The sequence below is a fragment of the Drosophila navojoa genome, chromosome X (genome assembly GCF_054131105.1).
Source record: "Drosophila navojoa isolate 15081-1374.11 chromosome X, UAZ_NAV_1.0, whole genome shotgun sequence".
NCBI classification, from domain to species: Eukaryota; Metazoa; Arthropoda; class Insecta; order Diptera; family Drosophilidae; genus Drosophila; species Drosophila navojoa.
The window spans coordinates 7,943,881-7,969,964 of NC_142895.1; the positions used below are offsets into that span (position 1 = coordinate 7,943,881).

General features: G+C 40.3%; 1 protein-coding gene across 3 annotated transcripts in view; it reads left to right on the forward strand.

The window, feature by feature from the left end:
- Positions 1 to 1,841: 1,841 nt before the first annotated feature.
- Positions 1,842 to 26,084, forward strand: part of Ten-a (Teneurin-a transmembrane protein) — a 212,728-nt gene continuing 188,485 nt past the window's right edge. For all 3 annotated transcript variants that reach the window (XM_089263254.1, XM_089263256.1, XM_089263255.1), the window contains exons 1-3: positions 1,842 to 2,208; positions 14,610 to 15,416; positions 16,188 to 16,260. In XM_089263254.1, coding sequence (XP_089119380.1) covers positions 1,896 to 2,208; positions 14,610 to 15,416; positions 16,188 to 16,260 — 1,193 coding nt within the window. In that variant the 5' untranslated portion in view covers positions 1,842 to 1,895. The remainder of the gene's footprint in view (positions 2,209 to 14,609; positions 15,417 to 16,187; positions 16,261 to 26,084) is intronic.

The window sequence follows — 26,084 nt, forward strand, 5'->3', positions numbered from 1 at the left end:
GACCTGTTAACGCATCATAAACAGCACAAAGAAACGGTTAAGTTTCCCATGTTTCTTCGTCAGTTTTCCCAACTGAAATTGAAAATTGGTGACAGGCCAAACAAAAGCGAGCGCATACAATGTGCACTGCTTCGGGTTCGTTCGGGCAGGCACTGCGATTAGATAAATGGAAATGCCTTCGAATAGGGCCAGAAGCGTTGCCAGCTGAGCTGACTGGCTTACTGCAAGTAATGGGCCACTCGTGCTGGGCTTCGAGTGCATTCAAATGCGTACTCATCAAATCAAAAGCCAAAGTGCCAGCTCCCCAATTGCCACTGTAACTGTGCTGGTCAACTCCTTGTTAAACTTTTGGGACCTGAGCAGGAGCTGCGACTGGACACTCATAAAAAGTTGCCGTTGTTGTTCTTGTTGTTGTTGGCGTTGCCATTGCTGGAACGACTAATAACAGGCAGCGTTTAAGGAGCTGAGCTTTCATTTAATGCAATTGCTATTAAGTTCACTTGACGACACAACCAAAAACTCCACCCTGGAGTCAGTTCCAGTTCCAGTGCAAAGCCCCAACTCTGGCCTCTGTGTGTGTGTGTGTGTGTGTGTGTGTGTGTTGGGTGGGGGGGAGGAAAAGCAGCAGGTCGCCGGCTGGTATTTATTTTCATTTTGGAGCATTTATGGTTTTATCTCTTACGCTCCCACGCACCACTTCCGACGTTCTGTCAGACCATAGATGCCCTGTACTATATACAACTGAGCGGGGCGTATGAATTTCGCCAAATGAGGTGAATAAGCGGAAAATATTACTAAATATTTTTTGATCTGCTAATGAATCAATATTCAATGAATTTGTATGCCAAAGAAGTTATAAAAATCTTTAAATTTGAATGAAAAACGTAGTCTTCTTAAGTTTTTCATCCTAATTTAAAGATTTTCTTTGTTATTTTGTCATAATTTATCGATAACATCGATTTAGTATTCGATGTAAATTCATTGAATGATATGAATATATAAAAATATGTATTAGAAACATTTACATATAGATAAATATATCTGTCGATTGAGTATAAACAGATATGGAAGCGTTTATAAAATTATCGATTAATCGATTATATGCTAATATATCGATAAATACCAGAAAAAATCATATCACATATCACAAAAGCCTTATGAGTAAACATTTACAAATTGCTACAGGGTATCTACGAGCTGTTCATCTAACATGAAATCATGAAAACTCTATATTGATAATTTATGCCTTAAAAAAACAAGAAATAATGAATGAAAGCATGGACTAAATAAATTTTCAATTTCACTTAACTTCAAGCTTTCCTATAGGGTATCATAAGTCGTGCACATCACATAAACACATGCAAGCACACACCAATTCGATTCCCAGCTAAACTTTATCAACTATCTCCATCAATATATTTAGTTCCTACAGGGTATTTACTAGTTGGGCTGCTCATACATTATAATAAGTCTCCTTTGCCCTGGCGAATCTCTCTATCTGTGAGCTATACTCGACTCATGCTGACACTTTGTCGTTTTTATCGTTTCAGCGTTAATTCGGTTAAGCACTTAAAGCGACGTCAACGGCTGGCCGAAAAAAGAAAAAGAAACAAAGCAGACGACGCGGTAGGCGGGGCCCATGTGGCCCACAGGCGGCCAATGCGACGTCAATGCGTTGGCTACAACAACAATAGCAACAGCAACAACTTCAATAAGAAAAGCCAAGTCAAGTAACAAACGAGAACAAATTGCTTGGCCAAGTTACGTGCATAGTTCAATTGAAGGTGAAATCCACTAGCCAAAGCCGTGCGAGTCTGTTACTGAGTGGGAGTGAGAGAGAGCGTGGAGAGTAGTGTGTGAGCGAGAGAATAGCCTCGGCCAGCACCCGCATCAACATGTCCAGCAGCCATTCGGGCACAATTGGCCGTAAACGCGTTGGCAGCGGCAGCGCCATCGGCAGCGAATTTTACTACGGCAGCAGCATAAGTGGCTCGAACCCCGGCGGCGGCGGCGTCGGCATTAGCAGCTCGAATCCAGGCGGCGAGCAACAGCAGCTGAGGCGTCAACGTTCAGCCGAATGGCATAGCCATCGACATGGACACGGCTATGGCAGCAGCAGCGAGGATGAATATCAAAATACCGCCCAGGCAACGGCCTTTGATACGCAGCTGTTGGCTCAGCTGCTGCTGCAGAGTCAGCAATTGGCAAGTGAGTAGACCATATGCACACACACACACACACACATAGCAACACACTTATATGGGCAGAGCCGCAGCGCCACATCGTGGCTAAGTAAGCGATTTATAAGTCGCTCGAGCCAACTAAATATTCATTATTTTATTTAATTGAATTATTCAGTAGCCATCGGATCTAAGCCGCAAATGCCCAACAGAACTCGAGCCAAGGTCAAGCCAAAAGACACTCGATAATCGTATGGACTTGGCTATACCCTGTGCAGTACTTCGACTTGGAGTGGATCATCAAAAACAAATTCCATGCATAATTGAACTGAAATCCTTTTTTTTATATCCAACTCGAGGGCATTTGAGTTCCGTTTCATTTACTACTACGACTGCATTTACAGGGCATGCTCCAGTTGAGCCCACTCTGCCTGCTCCTGTTTTCGCTTCTGCTTTGTTAGTTTTTGTTTTGTTTTTGGGCTGAGCTTTGGCTCTGATTGGATTCAATTCGATTCGAGGCAACGTGACGCAACGCATTGGGATTTGAATTGCATTGATGGATTTTTGGGATTTGGGTTTCGTCTCTGGGTTAAAGCAACTTTTTTTGTTCTTGTCATACCCTGTACTTGGCAGGCTCGTGCCATAAAAACAGATTTAGCTGAGAACGGTGACCAAATATTGAATTGAACTTGCTCAGTGCTAAGTGAACTGCTTAGTTTATGCTCCCACGCTGTGTTCAATTATTCAAATAATACAAAATTCCCTATGATATCTATAAGTTCCATTAATTCCTAACTCTTTGCTATAGTTCAAATGAAATTCGAGAAATTAAATCTAAATTTATATTAGCTCCATTTCGATTTGCTAATAAATATATGAAAATCGTTAATTCTTAACATTTTGCACAAGCAAATTTCTGGCTTAATGAAAATTCTTGCGCAATCTCAACTCTTTGCGCGTGCGAAAATTGCAAATTTGATATTGAATATTCCATAAAAGCTGCGATTAATTTGCGTTTCAAGTGCGCTGGTGCTGCGAAAGATTGACTAACTGAAAGTGAAGCTTCAATTCAATTACAAAGGCTGCTGAAATGGCGGAGATGGCGCACGGGGAATGGGGAATACGAATTGGGGATGGGGACTCTTTTGGTCTGAGTGTAATCGAGGGCCAGCTGAGGGTCTCGCAAAGAGCGCCTAATCGAAGCATAAAACGCAAATCGGCGTCTGTTGCGCGATTTTTATGTTCGTAATGCATATTGCGTTTTGTTGTTGTTCACGTTGTCCGTGTGTCTGTGTCTGTGTGTGTGTGTGTGTGTTGCTTTTTATTGTCTGTTAATATTTAATGCAATTTACGATTCATTTTTTACAACCTCATAACATTGGGTGCCCCCACGGCCGACTGGGGAGCGATTGTTGCTCTTTACACAGAGGACCATGTCTACAGGGGTCGTCAGCGATGATGGCATTGATGGAGGGGGAGCGAAGGGGCGGAAGCGTGCCAATGTCTAAATCTGTAACGACAAACTCTTGAGAGAGCATATTGAGAGCTACATCACCAACAACTACATTTTGAAGGTTATGCTGAAGATTTTTAATAGATGCTTCATTGAGCTGTTAAATGAAACTCATTTAAGTGGAATGGCATGCGCACTCGCAGTGCGTAAAGTATATTGCCTGAAACATTGTTGGGATCAAGGCAAAAATGCATATGTGTATGTAAAATTGCATCTGGCAACACTGCTTTCAAAGCAACTCTGAACCACAGAGTCGCAGGAAAATCTACAATCGAAGCAGGCTTCCATTTGCTATAAAAGGCCGTGTTCTCAGTGAGAGGCTCAGTCTACCTCTGTGGTTCGCCCAGAGCAGACTCAATTTATATTAACAATTTTTGTTGGCCATTGTTAATATATATTTTTTTTACATTTTTTTTTTTGCGGCTATTGGGCCGATTGAATCTACCTCTGTGGCTCGCCCAGAGCAGACTCAATTTACCATACCAATTTTCGTTGGCCATTGTTAATAAATGTATTTTTTTTTTAATTTTTTTTTTTGCGGCTATTATTGGGCCGATTGAATCTACCTCTGTGGCTCGCCCAGAGCAGACTCAATTTACATTAACAATTTTTGTTGGCCATTGTTAATAAATGTATTTTTTTTTTAAATTTTTTTTTGTGGCTATTGGGCCGCTTGAATCTGCCTCTGTGGCTCGCCCAGCGCAGACTTATTTCATACATAAGGCGAATCATGTCTAATAAGCGAGTCTTTCCATAGCACGTCAATTCAAATGGAAAAACGTTAGATGTCAGCATATGTGTATGTAAAAATTGCATCTGGCAACACTGCTTTCAAAGCAACTCTGAACCACAGAGTTGCAGGAAAAACTACAATCGAAGCAGGCTTCCATTTGCTATAAAAGGCCGTGTTCTCAGTGAGAGGCTCAGTCTGGCTCTCTGGCTCGCCCAGAGCAGACTCAATTTATATTAACAATTTTTGTTGGCCATTGTTAATATATGAATTTTTTTTTTTTTTTTTTTTTTTTTTTTTTTTTTTTTTTTTTTTTGTGGCTATTGGGACGCTTGAATCTGCCTCTGTGGCTCGCCCAGAGCAGACTCAATTTACATTAACAATTTTTGTTGGCCATTGTTAATATATATACATTTTTTTTTTTTTTTTGGGGGGGTTGGCTTTTGGGCCAATAGTATCTGCCTCTGTGGCTCGCCCAAGGCAGGCGATTGTTAATAATTTTTTTTATTTATTTTTTTTTTAATATTTTTTTTTTATGTTTTTGTTGAGATCTTTGTGCTGATTATTTTTAATCCTTAAGCTCAAGATCTCCAAAGGGTTGGGGTGGAAGTATCAACAAGCCACATGTCCACATTAAGCACATCGAATTTGTTTGCAATGAGGATTGACTTGGAAGTCTATACAACGTCCTCATCCTTGGCGACAGGATTTATATATTCCTGGTTTGTGCAATGAGTTGTTTAATAGTTGTGGACGTATTCCAAAGTCGTCGTCTCGGATGTTGCTACTCAAGTATTAAATAACATCATACATCATCCATTGGCGTGGGCTTGAGAAGTTAAGTTGGAAGACTCCAGATCCCACCTTACACCTGTCGACGTGTTCCAATGGCATGCTCGAGAGTTGATACCCACTGAAATCACATTTGTGATAATTGAGGGTGGGTTGGTGAGAAGTTGGATGTTCTCTTTTTTTTATTTAGTAGTGTGGAGTGGGAGTTTTTTTTTATATATCGCCGTTCTTTCCTATAACATTCTTCATCAGAAGACGAAGAGGAAATCGGGAGTAACAATTTAGTCGAGGTTTGAGATTTAAGATAAACAATATCGTTTTTCTTCCATGGGCATCCTCAAATGGGCTTGTGAGAAGTTTTAATGACCTACTGTGGAAGTCTTCCAATGTCGTCCTCGGGAGTTGATACCCAAGTATTTAATGAAATCACATAAGTGATAATATTTCAGTATGGGTTATTGGGAAGTTCGAAGAGGCATTTGGAAGACGAGGAGAAAGTCGAGACTCCAGATCCCACCTTACACCTGTCGACGTGTTCCAATGGCATGCTCGAGAGTTGATACCCAATGAAATCACATTTGTGATAGAGGGTGGGTTGGTGAGAAGTTGGATGTTCTCTTTTTTCTATTTAGTAGTATGGAGTGGAAGGTTTTTTTATATATCGCCGTTCTTTCTTATAACATTCTTCATCAGAAGACGAAGAGGAAATCGGGAGTAACAATTTAGTCGAGGTTTGAGATTTAAGATAAACAATATCGTTTTTCTTCCACGGGCATCCTCAAATGGGCTTGTGAGAAGTTTTGATGATCTACTGTGGAAGTCTTCCAATGTCGTCCTCGGGAGTTGATACCCAAGTATTTAATGAAATCACATAAGTGATATTTCAGTATGGGTTATTGGGAAGTTCGAAGAGGTATTTGGAAGACGAGGAGAAAGTCGAGACTCCAGATCCCACCTTACACCTGTCGACGTGTTCCAATGGCATGCTCGAGAGTTGATACCCAATGAAATCACATTTGTGATAGAGGGTGGGTTGGTGAGAAGTTGGATGTTCTCTTTTTTCTATTTAGTAGTATGGAGTGGAAGCTTTTTTTATATATCGCCGTTCTTTCTTATAACATTCTTCATCAGAAGACGAAGAGGAAATCGGGAGTAACAATTTAGTCGAGGTTTGAGATTTAAGATAAACAATATCGTTTTTCTTCCACGGGCATCCTCAAATGGGCTTGTGAGAAGTTTTGATGATCTACTGTGGAAGTCTTCCAATGTCGTCCTCGGGAGTTGATACCCAAGTATTTAATGAAATCACATAAGTGATATTTCAGTATGGGTTATTGGGAAGCTCGAAGAGGCATTTGGAAGACGAGGAGAAAGTCGAGACTCCAGATCCCACCTTACACCTGTCGACGTGTTCCAATGGCATGCTCGAGAGTTGACACCCAATGAAATCACATTTGTGATAGAGGGTGGGTTGGTGAGAAGTTGGATGTTCTCTTTTTTTTTATTTAGTAGTATGGAGTGGAAGTTTTTTTTATATATCGCCGTTCTTTCTTATAACATTCTTCATCAGAAGACGAAGAGGAAATTGGGACTAACAATTTAGTCGAGGTTTGAGAGATAAGATAAACAATATCGTTTTTCTTCAATGGGCATCCTCAAATGGGCTTGCGAGAAGTTTTAATGATCTACTGTGGAAGTCTTCCAATGTCGTCCTCGGGAGTTGATACCCAAGTATTTAATGAAATCACATAAGTGATATTTCAGTATGGGTTATTGGGAAGTTGGAAGAGGCATTTGGATGACGAGAAAGTCGAGACTCCAGATCCCACCTTACACCTGTCGACGTGTTCCAATGGCATGCTCGAGAGTTGATACCCAATGAAATCACATTTGTGATAGAGGGTGGGTTGGTGAGAAGTTGGATGTTCTCTTTTTTTTTATTTAGTAGTATGGAGTGGGAGTTTTTTGTATATATCGCCGTTCTTTCTTATAACATTCTTCATCAGAAGACGAAGAGGAAATCGGGAATTACAATTTAGTCGAGGTTTGAGAGATAAGATAAACAATATCGTTTTTCTTCCATGGGCATCCCCTAATGGGCTTGTGAGAAGTTTTAATGATCTACTGTGGAAGTCTTCCAATGTCGTCCTCGGGAGTTGATACCCAAGTATTTAATGAAATCACATAAGTGATATTTCAGTATGGGTTATTGGGAAGTTGGAAGAGGCATTTGGATGACGAGAAAGTCGAGACTCCAGATCCCACCTTACACCTGTCGACGTGTTCCAATGGCATGCTCGAGAGTTGATACCCAATGAAATCACATTTGTGATAGAGGGTGGGTTGGTGAGAAGTTGGATGTTCTCTTTTTTTTTATTTAGTAGTATGGAGTGGGAGTTTTTTGTATATATCGCCGTTCTTTCTTATAACATTCTTCATCAGAAGACGAAGAGGAAATCGGGAGTAACAATTTAGTCGAGGTTTGAGATTTAAGATAAACAATATCGTTTTTCTTCCACGGGCATCCTCAAATGGGCTTGTGAGAAGTTTTGATGATCTACTGTGGAAGTCTTCCAATGTCGTCCTCGGGAGTTGAGACCCAAGTATTTAATGAAATCACATAAGTGATATTTCAGTATGGGTTATTGGGAGGTTGGAAGAGGCATTTGGAAGACGAGGAGAAAGTCGAGACTCCAGATCCCACCTTACACCTGTCGACGTGTTCCAATGGCATGCTCGAGAGTTGATACCCAATGAAATCACATTTGTGATAGAGGGTGGGTTGGTGAGAAGTTGGATGTTCTCTTTTTTTTTTATTTAGTAGTATGGAGTGGAAGTTTTTTTTATATATCGCCGTTCTTTCTTATAACATTCTTCATCAGAAGACGAAGAGAAAATTGGGAGTAACAATTTAGTCGAGGTTTGAGAGATAAGATAAACAATATCGTTTTACTTCCATCGGCCTCCTTAATCGGGTTTGTGAGAAGTTTTGATGATCTACTGTGGAAGTCTTCCAATGTCGTCCTCGGGAGTTGATACCCAAGTATTTAATGAAATCACATAAGTGATATTTCAGTATTGGTTATTGGGAAGTTGGAAGAGGCATTTGGATGACGAGAAAGTCGAGACTCCAGATCACACCTTACACCTGTCGACGTGTTCCAATGGCATGCTCGAGAGTTGATACCCAATGAAATCACATTTGTGATAGAGGGTGGGTTGGTGAGAAGTTGGATGTTCTCTTTTTTCTATTTAGTAGTATAGAGTGGAAGCTTTTTTTATATATCGCCGTTCTTTCTTATAACATTCTTCATCAGAAGACGAAGAGGAAATCGGGAGTAACAATTTAGTCGAGGTTTGAGATTTAAGATAAACAATATCGTTTTTCTTCCACGGGCATCCTCAAATGGGCTTGTGAGAAGTTTTGATGATCTACTGTGGAAGTCTTCCAATGTCGTCCTCGGGAGTTGATACCCAAGTATTTAATGAAATCACATAAGTGATATTTCAGTATGGGTTATTGGGAAGTTCGAAGAGGCATTTGGAAGACGAGGAGAAAGTCGAGACTCCAGATCCCACCTTACACCTGTCGACGTGTTCCAATGGCATGCTCGAGAGTTGATACCCAATGAAATCACATTTGTGATAGAGGGTGGGTTGGTGAGAAGTTGGATGTTCTCTTTTTTCTATTTAGTAGTATGGAGTGGAAGGTTTTTTTATATATCGCCGTTCTTTCTTATAACATTCTTCATCAGAAGACGAAGAGGAAATCGGGAGTAACAATTTAGTCGAGGTTTGAGATTTAAGATAAACAATATCGTTTTTCTTCCACGGGCATCCTCAAATGGGCTTGTGAGAAGTTTTGATGATCTACTGTGGAAGTCTTCCAATGTCGTCCTCGGGAGTTGATACCCAAGTATTTAATGAAATCACATAAGTGATATTTCAGTATGGGTTATTGGGAAGTTCGAAGAGGTATTTGGAAGACGAGGAGAAAGTCGAGACTCCAGATCCCACCTTACACCTGTCGACGTGTTCCAATGGCATGCTCGAGAGTTGATACCCAATGAAATCACATTTGTGATAGAGGGTGGGTTGGTGAGAAGTTGGATGTTCTCTTTTTTCTATTTAGTAGTATGGAGTGGAAGCTTTTTTTATATATCGCCGTTCTTTCTTATAACATTCTTCATCAGAAGACGAAGAGGAAATCGGGAGTAACAATTTAGTCGAGGTTTGAGATTTAAGATAAACAATATCGTTTTTCTTCCACGGGCATCCTCAAATGGGCTTGTGAGAAGTTTTGATGATCTACTGTGGAAGTCTTCCAATGTCGTCCTCGGGAGTTGATACCCAAGTATTTAATGAAATCACATAAGTGATATTTCAGTATGGGTTATTGGGAAGCTCGAAGAGGCATTTGGAAGACGAGGAGAAAGTCGAGACTCCAGATCCCACCTTACACCTGTCGACGTGTTCCAATGGCATGCTCGAGAGTTGACACCCAATGAAATCACATTTGTGATAGAGGGTGGGTTGGTGAGAAGTTGGATGTTCTCTTTTTTTTTATTTAGTAGTATGGAGTGGAAGTTTTTTTTATATATCGCCGTTCTTTCTTATAACATTCTTCATCAGAAGACGAAGAGGAAATCGGGAATTACAATTTAGTCGAGGTTTGAGAGATAAGATAAACAATATCGTTTTTCTTCAATGGGCATCCTCAAATGGGCTTGCGAGAAGTTTTAATGATCTACTGTGGAAGTCTTCCAATGTCGTCCTCGGGAGTTGATACCCAAGTATTTAATGAAATCACATAAGTGATATTTCAGTATGGGTTATTGGGAAGTTGGAAGAGGCATTTGGATGACGAGAAAGTCGAGACTCCAGATCCCACCTTACACCTGTCGACGTGTTCCAATGGCATGCTCGAGAGTTGATACCCAATGAAATCACATTTGTGATAGAGGGTGGGTTGGTGAGAAGTTGGATGTTCTCTTTTTTTTTATTTAGTAGTATGGAGTGGGAGTTTTTTGTATATATCGCCGTTCTTTCTTATAACATTCTTCATCAGAAGACGAAGAGGAAATCGGGAATTACAATTTAGTCGAGGTTTGAGAGATAAGATAAACAATATCGTTTTTCTTCCATGGGCATCCTCAAATGGGCTTGTGAGAAGTTTTGATGATCTACTGTGGAAGTCTTCCAATGTCGTCCTCGGGAGTTGATACCCAAGTATTTAATGAAATCACATAAGTGATATTTCAGTATGGGTTATTGGGAAGTTGGAAGAGGCATTTGGATGACGAGAAAGTCGAGACTCCAGATCACACCTTACACCTGTCGACGTGTTCCAATGGCATGCTCGAGAGTTGATACCCAATGAAATCACATTTGTGATAGAGGGTGGGTTGGTGAGAAGTTGGATGTTCTCTTTTTTCTATTTAGTAGTATGGAGTGGAAGCTTTTTTTATATATCGCCGTTCTTTCTTATAACATTCTTCATCAGAAGACGAAGAGGAAATCGGGAATTACAATTTAGTCGAGGTTTGAGAGATAAGATAAACAATATCGTTTTTCTTCCACGGGCATCCTCAAATGGGCTTGTGAGAAGTTTTGATGATCTACTGTGGAAGTCTTCCAATGTCGTCCTCGGGAGTTGATACCCAAGTATTTAATGAAATCACATAAGTGATATTTCAGTATGGGTTATTGGGAAGTTGGAAGAGGCATTTGGATGACGAGAAAGTCGAGACTCCAGATCACACCTTACACCTGTCGACGTGTTCCAATGGCATGCTCGAGAGTTGATACCCAATGAAATCACATTTGTGATAGAGGGTGGGTTGGTGAGAAGTTGGATGTTCTCTTTTTTCTATTTAGTAGTATGGAGTGGAAGCTTTTTTTATATATCGCCGTTCTTTCTTATAACATTCTTCATCAGAAGACGAAGAGGAAATCGGGAATTACAATTTAGTCGAGGTTTGAGAGATAAGATAAACAATATCGTTTTTCTTCCATGGGCATCCTCAAATGGGCTTGTGAGAAGTTTTGATGATCTACTGTGGAAGTCTTCCAATGTCGTCCTCGGGAGTTGATACCCAAGTATTTAATGAAATCACATAAGTGATATTTCAGTATGGGTTATTGGGAAGTTGGAAGAGGCATTTGGATGACGAGAAAGTCGAGACTCCAGATCACACCTTACACCTGTCGACGTGTTCCAATGGCATGCTCGAGAGTTGATACCCAATGAAATCACATTTGTGATAGAGGGTGGGTTGGTGAGAAGTTGGATGTTCTCTTTTTTTTTATTTAGTAGTATGGAGTGGAAGTTTTTTTTATATATCGCCGTTCTTTCTTATAACATTCTTCATCAGAAGACGAAGAGGAAATCGGGAATTACAATTTAGTCGAGGTTTGAGAGATAAGATAAACAATATCGTTTTTCTTCAATGGGCATCCTCAAATGGGCTTGTGAGAAGTTTTAATGATCTACTGTGGAAGTCTTCCAATGTCGTCCTCGGGAGTTGATACCCAAGTATTTAATGAAATCACATAAGTGATATTTCAGTATGGGTTATTGGGAAGTTGGAAGAGGCATTTGGATGACGAGAAAGTCGAGACTCCAGATCACACCTTACACCTGTCGACGTGTTCCAATGGCATGCTCGAGAGTTGATACCCAATGAAATCACATTTGTGATAGAGGGTGGGTTGGTGAGAAGTTGGATGTTCTCTTTTTTCTATTTAGTAGTATGGAGTGGAAGCTTTTTTTATATATCGCCGTTCTTTCTTATAACATTCTTCATCAGAAGACGAAGAGGAAACCGGGAGTAACAATTTAGTCGAGGTTTGAGATTTAAGATAAACAATATCGTTTTTCTTCCACGGGCATCCTCAAATGGGCTTGTGAGAAGTTTTGATGATCTACTGTGGAAGTCTTCCAATGTCGTCCTCGGGAGTTGAGACCCAAGTATTTAATGAAATCACATAAGTGATATTTCAGTATGGGTTATTGGGAGGTTGGAAGAGGCATTTGGAAGACGAGGAGAAAGTCGAGACTCCAGATCCCACCTTACACCTGTCGACGTGTTCCAATGGCATGCTCGAGAGTTGATACCCAATGAAATCACATTTGTGATAGAGGGTGGGTTGGTGAGAAGTTGGATGTTCTCTTTTTTTTTTATTTAGTAGTATGGAGTGGAAGTTTTTTTTATATATCGCCGTTCTTTCTTATAACATTCTTCATCAGAAGACGAAGAGAAAATTGGGAGTAACAATTTAGTCGAGGTTTGAGAGATAAGATAAACAATATCGTTTTACTTCCATCGGCCTCCTTAATCGGGTTTGTGAGAAGTTTTGATGATCTACTGTGGAAGTCTTCCAATGTCGTCCTCGGGAGTTGATACCCAAGTATTTAATGAAATCACATAAGTGATATTTCAGTATTGGTTATTGGGAAGTTGGAAGAGGCATTTGGATGACGAGAAAGTCGAGACTCCAGATCACACCTTACACCTGTCGACGTGTTCCAATGGCATGCTCGAGAGTTGATACCCAATGAAATCACATTTGTGATAGAGGGTGGGTTGGTGAGAAGTTGGATGTTCTCTTTTTTCTATTTAGTAGTATGGAGTGGAAGCTTTTTTTATATATCGCCGTTCTTTCTTATAACATTCTTCATCAGAAGACGAAGAGGAAATCGGGAGTAACAATTTAGTCGAGGTTTGAGATTTAAGATAAACAATATCGTTTTTCTTCCACGGGCATCCTCAAATGGGCTTGTGAGAAGTTTTGATGATCTACTGTGGAAGTCTTCCAATGTCGTCCTCGGGAGTTGATACCCAAGTATTTAATGAAATCACATAAGTGATATTTCAGTATGGGTTATTGGGAAGCTCGAAGAGGCATTTGGAAGACGAGGAGAAAGTCGAGACTCCAGATCCCACCTTACACCTGTCGACGTGTTCCAATGGCATGCTCGAGAGTTGATACCCAATGAAATCACATTTGTGATAGAGGGTGGGTTGGTGAGAAGTTGGATGTTCTCTTTTTTCTATTTAGTAGTATGGAGTGGAAGGTTTTTTTATATATCGCCGTTCTTTCTTATAACATTCTTCATCAGAAGACGAAGAGGAAATCGGGAGTAACAATTTAGTCGAGGTTTGAGATTTAAGATAAACAATATCGTTTTTCTTCCACGGGCATCCTCAAATGGGCTTGTGAGAAGTTTTGATGATCTACTGTGGAAGTCTTCCAATGTCGTCCTCGGGAGTTGATACCCAAGTATTTAATGAAATCACATAAGTGATATTTCAGTATGGGTTATTGGGAGGTTGGAAGAGGCATTTGGAAGACGAGGAGAAAGTCGAGACTCCAGATCCCACCTTACACCTGTCGACGTGTTCCAATGGCATGCTCGAGAGTTGATACCCAATGAAATCACATTTGTGATAGAGGGTGGGTTGGTGAGAAGTTGGATGTTCTCTTTTTTTTTATTTAGTCGTATGGAGTGGAAGTTTTTTTTATATATCGCCGTTCCTTCTTATAACATTCTTCATCAGAAGACGAAGAGGAAATTGGGAGTAACAATTTAGTCGAGGGTTGAGAGATAAGATAAACAATATCGTTTTACTTCCATCGGCCTCCTCAAATGGGCTTGTGAGAAGTTTGGATGATCTACTGTGGAAGTTTTCCAATGTCGTCCTCGGGAGTTGATACCCAAGTATTTAATGAAATCACATAAGTGATATTTCAGTATGGGTTATTGGGAAGTTGGAAGAGGCATTTGGATGACGAGAAAGTCGTGACTCCAGATCTCACCTTACGCCTGTCGACGTATTCCAATGACATGCTCGAGAGTTGATACCCAATGAAATCACATTAGTGATCATTTAGGATGGGCTTGTGAGAAGTTGGATGTTCTCTTTTTTTTTATTTAGTAGTATGGAGTGGGAGTTTTTTTTATATATCGCCGTTCTTTCTTATAACATTCTTCATCAGAAGACGAAGAGGAAATCGGGAGTTACAATTTAGTCGAGGTTTGAGAGATAAGATAAACAATATCGTTTTTCTTCCATGGGCATCCTCAAATGGGCTTGCGAGAAGTTTTGATGATCTACTGTGGAAGTTTTCCAATGTCGTCCTCGGGAGTTGATACCCAATGAAATCAAGTTGGATGTTTTCTTTCTTTGTTGGTGCTTTGAGGTTTATAATATAATTTTGCCTACTACGGTATAAATTTCCAAAACGGTTCCCAGTTTCACTCTGAGAAATTTTAACAAAAAACTGTGCCCATCGCATTTTCAACACTGAAAACGAAAGTGCGATACGCAAGCGACTCTAATTCTATTCTCCTTCCACTCGCACCGTCTTCTCTTTGCCCGTCTGCCACCAGGCATGGAGCACTACAATTCGGACTGTGAGCCGGAATATCTGCGCAAACGCGACCATCGCACCGAGGATGCCAGCCAAGCCAGCCAAGAGGTGACCTACGCTCAGCCGCATCAGCGAAGTGGCGCGGCAGCGGCGCAGTCGCCCCTGAAGGTGGCCACCGTCTCGGCGAGCAGCGGCGGCGCCATCAAATATCCCTCGAATGCCAACCTGGGCCTGTTCCCCAACAGCAGCAGCAGCAGCAGCACGACGCTGACTGCGGCGCCGCGCAGTACAAATCCCTTCCTGAACGGCAAGTACGCCGCTGAGGAGTCGCCTCCAGATGCTGGTGAGGGCAGCGCCAGGGGCGTGGCAGCAGCAGCAGCGAACGCCTATTTGCTGCCTGCGTCGGCGTCATCGTCGACTGCGGCGTCGAGCAGTCGCAGCCAGCGCAGCGGTGCAGCGCGCAGCACACTGAATCGATTGAGCGGCATGACGAGCTCCAGCAGCGGCACCTCGGCCCTTTCCGTCAATCGCAGCGAACGCGCCCAGACGCCACTACAACAACAACAGCAGCAGCAGCAGCAGCAGCAACAACAGCTAACGGTAAAGCAATCGCAACTGCAGCTCTCGTGCGATCTGAATGAATTTGGGGACAACAACAGCAGCGGCGAGTCGGAGCCACCGCCAGAGCCGGCGCCGCCGGAGATACCGCCGCGCACTCAGTCGCTGCTGATGTCCTTGCGCAAGCATTCCGACTACAAGCTCAAGTACGAGGAAAAGGGGGACCAAAAACACGAGGAATTCATACCGACCAGCCAGCTCCAGAAGGGTAAGTCCCAAAGTACCAAAACTTCAAGCATTTTTCCCTGCGAAAGCAAAGAAATTATTTGAAAGCTTTCATTAAGCTTTTTGCTGGACTGATTTAACAGAATGGCCTCAGCATAGACTGTTCTGACTTTGCTTAACAGGTGTGGCCTAAAAGCTCAGCGAAGCGCTGTTATGCACTCAGCTAAGTTTAACAGTCAATATACCTAATAACAGTGCTGGCTGAGTACATAACAGCGCTTGACTGAGCGCTTAGGCCAGCCCTGTTAAGCGCTGTTATGCACTCAGCTAACACTGTCATAAGTTTAACAGTCAATATATCTAATAACAGTGCTGGCTGAGTGCATAACAGCACTTGATTGAGCTTTTAGATTTTTTCGATATTTTAGTTCGCATTGAAATTGAATGAAGTTAACAGAGTTTGCTGTTATTGCTATAATTATTATTTTTTATATAATTAAATTTTTCTTGTTTTTAATTCGAAATATCTAAATTATAAAAATTCGAGTTTTTTGTAATTTGTTGTTAATCATGTTTTAAGAATGCAAATTGCTTTTTGAAATAATGTCTTTAATTTCTTACATTACTTTCGGACTTCGGACATCAGCCAGCCAAAAAAAAAAAAAAAATATTTATATATGTAAATTAATTTTATAATTAATAATAATTTATATTTCAGTTTTTATTACTTTTATTTCTATTTTTAATATATTATATATTTATTTTATTTATATTTTTTATTTAATATTAATTCCTTTCTCTTCCTCTTCTTCAGATTATATCATCAGCGATAATCTACGCACTGTGGAGCAACAATTAAAGCCAATTTCTCCAGGCGATTCCCAGGGGTAAGTTTCACTTTCGTTTATTTAACTTCACACTAATTACTCGGCTTTTAAGTAGGCTACGTATATTAGTTAGCTATTATATTTAAAATAGACATTTAACATACTCTAAGTATACAAATTTAACTTACTTATAATGAAGTCTAAGGCCAGCTAGCCGGCGTGGCCAAGCAACCGTGCAAAGCCGCGTAATGCTTCTGCATTGTATTTAAATATATTTAGCTAGCACCCACACTGTACTCTGTTTGTCTGTTAAGTCGCTGTTAAGAGTGGAAAATCTGTTTAGCTGCGATACCTGGGAATTGACATAATTCCCTCCACTGACCACAAAACTTGGCAAAAGATTTCTCTGAACTGTGAAGTGTGCGTAGCTGAGAGCAACAACGAACTTTAAATATTCTTAAAATATTAAAATATTTAAATATAGATATGTCATACAATATTGTTCGATTTACTATGTTAGCTATGATTTATATGTAATGGGAGCTTAAAGACAGAGCTTACATGAAATTTGCTCTGGGGTTACATAAGTAATGAAAGAAACTTAAGCAAAATTCGATTCAACTTTATATTATATTATTTCTTTATATTATTTCTAGACAGACTTTTTGATTTCATATGTTAAACATTTTTATTTACAGATTCTTTAATTATACCCTAAAGATATCTTACTCGGTTGGCTAACAAGATTTTCTTACTGGAGCTGAAAAACTGGGAATTTAAATAAACATTTCTAAATATATATTTTGTTATTTTTATTTTATACTATCTATTTTTTTTTTTTAATAAATTGTGCAAATCGAATTGATTTTTCTTTATTTACTGTTTTTATTTTTCTCTCTTTAGTTTTTTTTTTTTTAATATTACTAAGTAAATAATATTATTATTAATAATATTATTAATAATACTCTGTAAATGTTTTTTATTCATTTAAAATAAATAAGGTTCCTTTTGATCAGCTTGGATATAAACACTGTTCCCACTCGTGAGATTTCAGTCAGACAGTTGAGTATATTAAAATATAGATCCTCACTCATAAGCTGTGATGGATTACCGAAAAACTGTTCCCATGCTTGAAGTCTATATACAACAACTGTTCCCAGTGCGGAATTTTTGAATTGTTGCCATTCAGATAAATTATAAGACTGCAAATAGCTATTCCCAACTACAAAAAGTCAAATGGGCCTTAGACAAACTTAAGTGTACAAAACTCATTAATAAAAATGTACATAAATCTTGGACAAACTTAAATATATAAACATCTTCAGAAACTGTTCTCATGACTGTAATTATGATTCTTAAAAACTGTTCCCTCTTTTGAACTTTAAGTATGGTTGCCTTTGACATTGTGTGCCCACTGCCAACTGTTCCCAAAAACTGTTCCCAAAAACTGTTCCCAAAACTGTTCCCAAAAACTGTTCCCAATGATTTCAGAACCTATTTTCATATATCTCATTTCTCAGGCGCTCTTTTTAGACTAATTTCTTCCACTTTTTCTCAGCTCACAGTACACTCTTCAACGCATATCTATAATACTTTGTATATATAGGGTATTATCAGTATAAAAGCAAACCTCAATGCTAGGACAAAGGCGAAAGAAGTTGAAGTTCTTAGAGGGAGATGGAGCTGGAGAGAGATGAGGGAGTGTTGGGATAGATAGCTGCCAAACCGCAGTCTAGCGAATGTGACGCTCCACAACAACAACAACAACAACAACAACAACAACAAGTAAAAGAAGAAGAAGAAGAAGAAGAGGCAGCTGCAGCTGAGCTACAATAACAAAGTAAAGCGAGGCTCATGTTAACGGCAATTAAATCCGCAAATGGTTTCGCATTGGCAGCAAACGCAGCCACTTGGACGCCCACACAGACAGAGAGCGAGAGAGAGTGTGAGAGAAAGAGAGAGTCAGAGTGTGTGTGTGTTGATATGTATGTGTCTGTGCTAGCTGTTTGTATTTGTGTTTATTCGCATCTCCATTGTAATCCTTTGGGCAGCACACACACACACACACACACACACACACATAGGGAGACAGAGTGAGAGAGAGAGAGAGAGAGAGAGAGAGTGGGAGTGGGAGTGGGAGATAGAGCGCGCTGAAAAGCCGCAGCGACCCAAAAACTTCAAAATGGAGGAACGTGCAATGACGTAGCCGTAGCAGCTGCTCCTCCTGCTAGTCGAGCCACGCCTGCCACCAAGCTATTCCTTCTGCTGCTGCTGGCTGAAGATGTCCGTAGCATTTTGTGGTTTTGTAAGCGGCTTTCGCTTCGCATTTTGTTTGCGCTTCCGCACACATCGGTCACAGTGAAACAGCGGCTCCTCCACCTCCACCGCCAGCTGCTCCTGCTGCTCCTGCTGCTGCTGCTCCTGCTGCCACCTGCTGCGCCGTTTACATGTGTTGCGCTGCAAGCATAATTAAAGAACTCACTTGCAGATTACGTGGTTTTATAGGTGCCCTCCACGGCCCCAATCTCTTGAAGCATTCCGCTGCATAGGTATATCTGCTGCTGCTACTCCTGCTGCTGCTGCTGCCCCGTCTCCTGCTGCCTGTGTGTGTGTGTGTTGTCGTATCCTGTGACTCCATTCACTTACTTTGCTTACTCAAAGGCTTAACGTAAACGTTTCGCAGTTGCACAATTTTCAACGTCAATGCCGCTAATGTACGGCTAATGATTGTTTGGCCACAGGCGACGGGGCGTGGCTGTTGAGGCTGTCCAGCGCCGGGGCATAAACTATGAAGATAGAGCCAACTGGATTATGAATCTGGTTAAGCAACTCCATGTGTAAGTACATCCATTTATAGTACTTAGCGGTGTGCATGGCGATATCATGCTCCCGTCAAACTTAACTAGCAGTTCAACGTGGGCTGCCCCGACACTCCCAATACGCATTCATTAAAGTGTATGAACGTATATTGGTTTTGTGCGATGCCCGTCCAGCTCTCTGGCTCTCCGAGAATTTCAGCAATTGAGACTTGAGGCTGAAATTTGGAATTAGATTCGTAAGTTTCCTCATTTCAATGATTTTATAGAGGTTCTCCGTAACGAATGGGTAAGTCGGGAAGTACTCTTTTTGATATCATAAAAGTCTGACATGAAGAGAATTGAAATTCGATCTATATGCATATATATCGGTTTAATGAATGAGGTTCAAAAAGATAGGGATATATCTGAAAAGCTCACGGGGTGTGACCGCTAGAAACTTTAAGTTGAATATTCGATTTACTGTAGCTCTCCACCATTGATAGCCCAGAAGTAATACTTACGCCCCTTTTGAAGCCTGTCATATCAAAAATACCCTGTAATTCTCCCAGTTTTCTACCGTAAGATCCAAAACTTTCTAGATACGTTACCCTAAACTCCTTTTAGAGGCGGACTTTATCTTACTTAAATGCTTATAAGTTAGTTTATTCTGAATTTAAGTAGAGGAAATTCAAGTAATGCCCGATAAGCATATCATCATCAATGTCATTAGGAAAGAAGCTACCCTGAATAAATCTATATTTGCTGTCCATTTATAGCAATATAGGCAATGCCTAAACTGGTCTGACCTTAGTGGATCAAAAGATATCTCTCTCTCGGAACTAGTTCAATTGCATGTGAGGGTAAATACAAGTACGCCAAGTCAACGAGCGGCCTCTGAATGTCGATAAATGTCTGGTCAATGAAGACTCTATAAATCAAAAGATATGTGAGCAACATATAAGACGATTTCTGCCCGGAACTAGTTCAATTGAGTGTTTAGCCAAATCTAAGGCAACAGAGTCAATGAACTATTCCAGAATGCTGGGGAATGTCTGGTCAGGGCAGAGCTATCAACTTGAATCGTTGCAGGTGCCACAGCTGAACGTCAGCCAAGCAGGGGTCGGTGGGCTTTGGGCAGGATGTGTTAAGGACATGCCTAAGATTTCGATTGACAGCGCTGCTAAAACTGAGCACACAGCTTCAACTCAGTTGCTGTCGCTGTTGTTGTTGTTGCTTATCCTGCCGGCCGTGTCGTTGACAGTCGTCAGGCGCAGCTACTTAGATGGACATAAAATTATGATTACAGCAAAATACCACATGTCACATGATATGAAGCACAATCATAGCCAAAGAGATAGATATATGTACACATACATATACATATATATATACCTCTCTGTATGCTATATACATACATATACAATATTCGCTAGTCGGAAATGGGCAAACGGCGCTAAAACCCAACCGCATGCAGTCAATAACCGAGCCTCAGACTAACGACTAACGACCATCGTCATGGATTACGCCAAAAGGAACATAGAAGAGACACAAGGACAGGACACGCTCGACTAACAGTTATGCTGGAGTGCAGAGGCTGCGCTAGATACAGTCAGAAAATGAAATATTTTGGGATAAAAGTATGAAAATTAGGTGGATTTCTATCAAGGATATGTGTTTAGTATATTAAAAAGAGAGAGAGAGAGGGGGAGAAAGATACAGAGACAGAGAGAGAATGATAAGAGATCATACATAAGAAATCGGCTGTCTCTAACTCCAGCAATCATCGAGTTCACATAGATAGTTGAGTGTGATTAGAGCGCTTTTCATATATCCTATATATGTAAATGGCATATTACAATGTTTTATACATATTATAGTAAAAACAATATACACATACCCAACTATATGTTTCTAGCTCTGATATCTGTAGAGTTCACTTGGATAGTTGAGTATTGAACCAAGGAGTTCACTTGGATCATTGACTCTACTAAGTTAACTTTTCGTGAAAGAAAAGTTCTCATATATCGAGACATAATTTGTCATACCGGATATGAGCTTATGTAGGTATTATCTATGAAGTATTTCATATATGGATAGATTTTTGGCTTAATGTATGCCTACATCTATATCCAGATAGAGATAGGTAGAGAAATATAGAGACTTTCTCTTTCTGCAAATAGAGAACCTTACATGATTCATCTACCTATGCCTATACCTAAGTCTACATGGAGATATATATGTAGAGATATATAGAGACTTTCTCTCTACATATAGATAGCCTTACTTGAGGCATATCTCCATGCCTATATCTCTATCTATATATCAACATAGAGATAAACTGAAGTAAGGCCTGTTTAAATTTGATAAACAAACTCAACATAGATAACACAGAAAGTTTTCTGATGCTAAGCTACCCGCTCAGCTGCTTTGACTCCGTCTACAGGGTATTTAAAGTATAACAAAAATGAAAGAGCGCAAAAGATACGTAAAGTAATTCATTACAATAAGCTCACGAATATGCCATAAAAATCGCGTGCGCTCGCCTTCAAAAAGGACATTCACAGTGGTCGAGAGAGAGAGAGAGAGAGAAAGGGAGAGAGACGGGTAGAGTGTGAGCGAGACAGCATATGGAACGTGTAGAGATAGAGAAGCATCTGTGTTGGAAAGCGATGTCGTTGTTGGTGGCATATCCAATTGCCACAAGACGAGGTCACGATGATACGAAACCAGCTCACTCAATGGCTCTTAATACACTACGACTGCCGGCTGGCCAGACGGGGATGAGACAGACAGACAGACACAGAGAGAGAGAGAGAGGGAGAGAGAAGCACATAGTAAGAGTTGGTTGCATATGTAACTCTAAGTACGAATACTTATGTATCTAACTATATTACATTTCTATGAACATGTCAGCATTGCTTTTCGCGTTAGTTTTTTCCCCAGTCTCTGCCTCTCTCTCTCTCACTCTCTCTGTCTGTCTGTGTGTCTATCTGTCTCTCTCTCGATCTCTGGCTTGATTGAAAGCCCTGCACTCGAAGCATGAAATTGGCAATTCGAATCGTTTTAGCTGTAAACTTTCGTGCCTTATAGAGCAGCCAGTGCAATTGTTATGGTCCTGCTTCTCGCATCTGAAATTGAGGGTTAGCTGACTGGGCTTAGCTCTATATATGTATATATATAATATGTATATATGTGTGTGTGTGGCCTAGGCTGTGGCATTAATAATACATTTCACTGGATTACATCAAGGCTTTCGAGCTGCCATTTATTTTGTCGCCGTCACGATAAACGACGGCCCAATGTTGGCTGGCTGAAGGGCATCGAGAGGTTTTGCAAAACCTAAATGGATCATTCATGTGGTTGGCGGCGCACTTGACAGAACAGCTGTCAGCTTGCTCAATTCAATTGTCACCTACAGCACTGGGCGAACAGCGAGAGATTTTTGCATTTTCAATTGATTTCATTCAACCTCTTTCAAGTTCAACTAATGCGATTCAATTACTATGCTTAGTCGAGTTTCACATTTGATTAGAGCAATTAAATCGTTTCCTATCTATTACTTTGGCCGCATTCAATTCGGTTTCAATATAGATTCAATTTATATTCAATTTTTGAATTGCTTGGCAACAATTTTTATTATATATTCCAATTATTTTTCATTTAATTTCATTTTCATTTGAGTTTAATTCATGATTTCAATTTCGATATGTTAAGCCATATATATTTTTGTTTACATCGATGCCCAACCAATTTTGTTCATTTCACTTTCAATGTTTTCACCTTTCAATTAGCCGATTTTTAGGCCCTAATTTGTTAATCCATCACAATATTTAGATGCCGCACTTTTCAACAGCTTTCAATCAATCTGGGCAGCAGAGCTGTGCGATTTCAATTCAATCTTAATTCAACTTTCCATTCAATTCAAACAACGTTGATTTATATGAACTCCTACCTCCCTCCCCCTCCGTCACCTCTTTTCCGCCCCTCACTTTTCATATGATGTTCAGGGTCAATATTTTAACGTATTTCAACGTCAACAAATGTTGATTTCATTGGCAGCTCGTTAAGCGTTGGAGTTTTTTATTTCTTAAGTTGGCCCCGGTGACGCGCCCTCCCCCCTGCCTTGCCATCGTCCCCCGCCCCGCTGCCACGTCTTTTGCGAGTTTTCCTTTTCGAGTTGTTTTCCTTGAGGAAGATGCACGCTGACAGCTGAAGACGTATGATGGAAATTAATAAAACAAGCGTAAACACTTAAAAGGCGCTCCGGCTCCGGCTCCGGCTCTGGCTCTGGCTCCGACTCAATCGATTCCACGCGATTGACTCTTAGCTGACCCCAACGCCCTCCGCTCCCGCGCCCACCACCAATCCGGCCTATAAGAAAAAAAGTAATTGAAAACAATCATTAAGAAAGGGCTGAAAAAAAAAAACGAACTGAAAAACTTAGGTACACCGCCCTCTCCCTTCCTCCCTCTGCCTCTAGCCATCTCTCTCTCTCTCTGTCTCTTTCTATGTGTATCACTTAATTATAACTGTACACACACACACACACACACACATCTCTATATTTCGTTCTTTGTTTTGGGCATTTCGATATTTGTATTATTTCTTTTCGTACACCTTTGGCAGCTGCTGCTGCGACCTCGCAGTGGGATATACGGCGCAGACAGCGACGCTTCAGTGTTTACTTTTCACTTCATTAAAGGAGTTGCTTGCTGAGTTCGCTCTTAGCCGACTTTTCTCGTATACCCTAGAACTATCAGTGCTTGTGGGTATATACTGCGTGAGTCTCTGAATATCTATTTTGGACTAACTTCGTTGAGCTGACCTCAGAGAACTCGGGGATGGCTTTGAGTAGAGCCATGAAATTTGGTATGTGGACTTACTTCGGCTTCACTTACGGAAATATATTGCAAATTTGGATTTCGTTCATAGAGATCTGTAAATATAAACAAAATTTTAAAATTTATGATTAATTCCTTGAAAAATAGTTCTTTATATCTGTTCTGGTACTCATCTTATTCTATCCATACTCGCTATAAATCCAAGTTACTAAGAACTGGTTCATGCTAGCGCTATGGAACTTGGTTTGTGGACTTTCCTTACATAAAAATTATCCAAACTTTGATTGCTTTCAAAGAGTTCTCAGATTTACATATATGTATGATAAATTATTATTCTTATCAGTGCTTAGACCCGTTTTACTGTCTTAACATGAAAATCATATGAGCCCAAGGATCTAAGAACTGGGTCATTCTAGTGCTATAAAATTAGATATGTTGGATTATAAGACCTTTACATACATAAATATAGTAGAGGCCTGAATTCCTGTTTGCTAGCTCTCGAGCTTTGTCAGGAATCTAAAGAGTCTGAAGAGGTTCAATCTAAGGAGTCAAAAGACTTAAACTATTATGGTTAAAAGATACTGATAAAAAGTATAGAAAAGTTAAAGTAAGAAGAGTTATGTAAGCAGGGTATTTTTTAGTCCTATTATAGTATATCAGTTAACTTTAGACTGTATTTCTCTACAAACAGGGTAGTAGTCGTTCAGTCTTCGTGTTCTGACTTCTTGAGTTGTTATTACCGCACAACAACGAGAGTCGTAGGAGTTGTACAACATATTCAGAGAATGGCGCGACGTCCAACTGTGTTGGGTCTCGAGACACGAACCACGGAACCGCAAAGCTGAGACCTACAAACTAAAGAGTGAGAGGAAGATAAAGAGAGAGAGAGAGAGAGACTGAGTAGCCATATTATTTATTTCTTTATTAATTATTGTTTTGATACCTCTTTCGCCCACCCTCCCTCTCTCTCTCTCTCTCCCTCTCTCTATCTTGTACCACCTATCCATCTATCTAAGATTTCTGTCTCTTGGGTAACTCGATTTGCATATCGAGCGGCAGCGCAGGGGGTTCCTTCATTTGTACTCGCAATTAGCTCATGTTGGACTTCTTTCACTCATCGGATATTCCCTTAATTTCGCTTAATTATCTTCAATTGTTTAATAGCCGTCTGATTTGGCTTAATTACACTTTACAAATCGCCAAATTAGCCGGCGGCAATTGAAGTTGAATTCGCAACGGTTGAAAGCTACATACATAGCTGTATTTTTTATAATTGACGCGCTGCACTTTCCGTGGATTGAATCGACTGATTGGATTGAACTTCAAGCTGAACTCTGTCTTAATTTCAATTCGATACAAAGTTGATGGCGAATTGAAACAGGTTGAAAAGCTAAGCGCATTGAATGGCACCATTTGCAGGCTAATTGGTTCAATTGAACTTTTGTCAAACTATTGAAAAGTTATTTGATTGAAAATGAATTGAATTGAGTAGAACTTAAATATAATTGAATTATATTCATATACAATTGAAATTGAATGTGAATTTAGAACAATACAAATACTTTTCAATTTCAATTAGATATCAATCAGAGAGGTGAAATCGAAGTAAGATTTCCAGGAATTTCTGTCAAAAATATTCCCTTAACAGGATATATCCTTAATTTATCCTTACGGATACTATTTATAGAATTAGATTGAGAGAAAATAAAACTCGCGATGAGTTCCTAAGATGACTTAATGCTGGCTTACTGGAATTATTTATTGGAGCAGTAGAATAAAAAGCAATCGAATGCACTTTTCAAATAGATCAATTTCGTTTAATTGTGTATTACACACAGATGACACACAAACAAATGCGCCCACACACACACACACACACACACACACACACACACACACAGAGCTCGCAAAGAGCGAGGCTTACCTTCACTAGCTTATAAATCATATCATATCATATCGTTTTACCAGCAGCAACAATAACAACAATGCGGGCCCACGCAGCAAATAGCTAGACAAAGTAACAGAGAGTGAGTGAGAGAGAGCGAGTGAGAACAGCATGCGGAAGAGGGCAGAGGCAGAAGACAATGAAGAATAACAGTCTCAGGCCTCGGACCTCAAGTGGCGCTCAAAGCCGGCGCTCAAGTGTGTACACACACACACGCACACACACACACACAGATGTGCGTGTGCTGTACAAATGATGAGAGCATAACCGATTGGGAGAGCGAGTGAGCAACAGCTACAA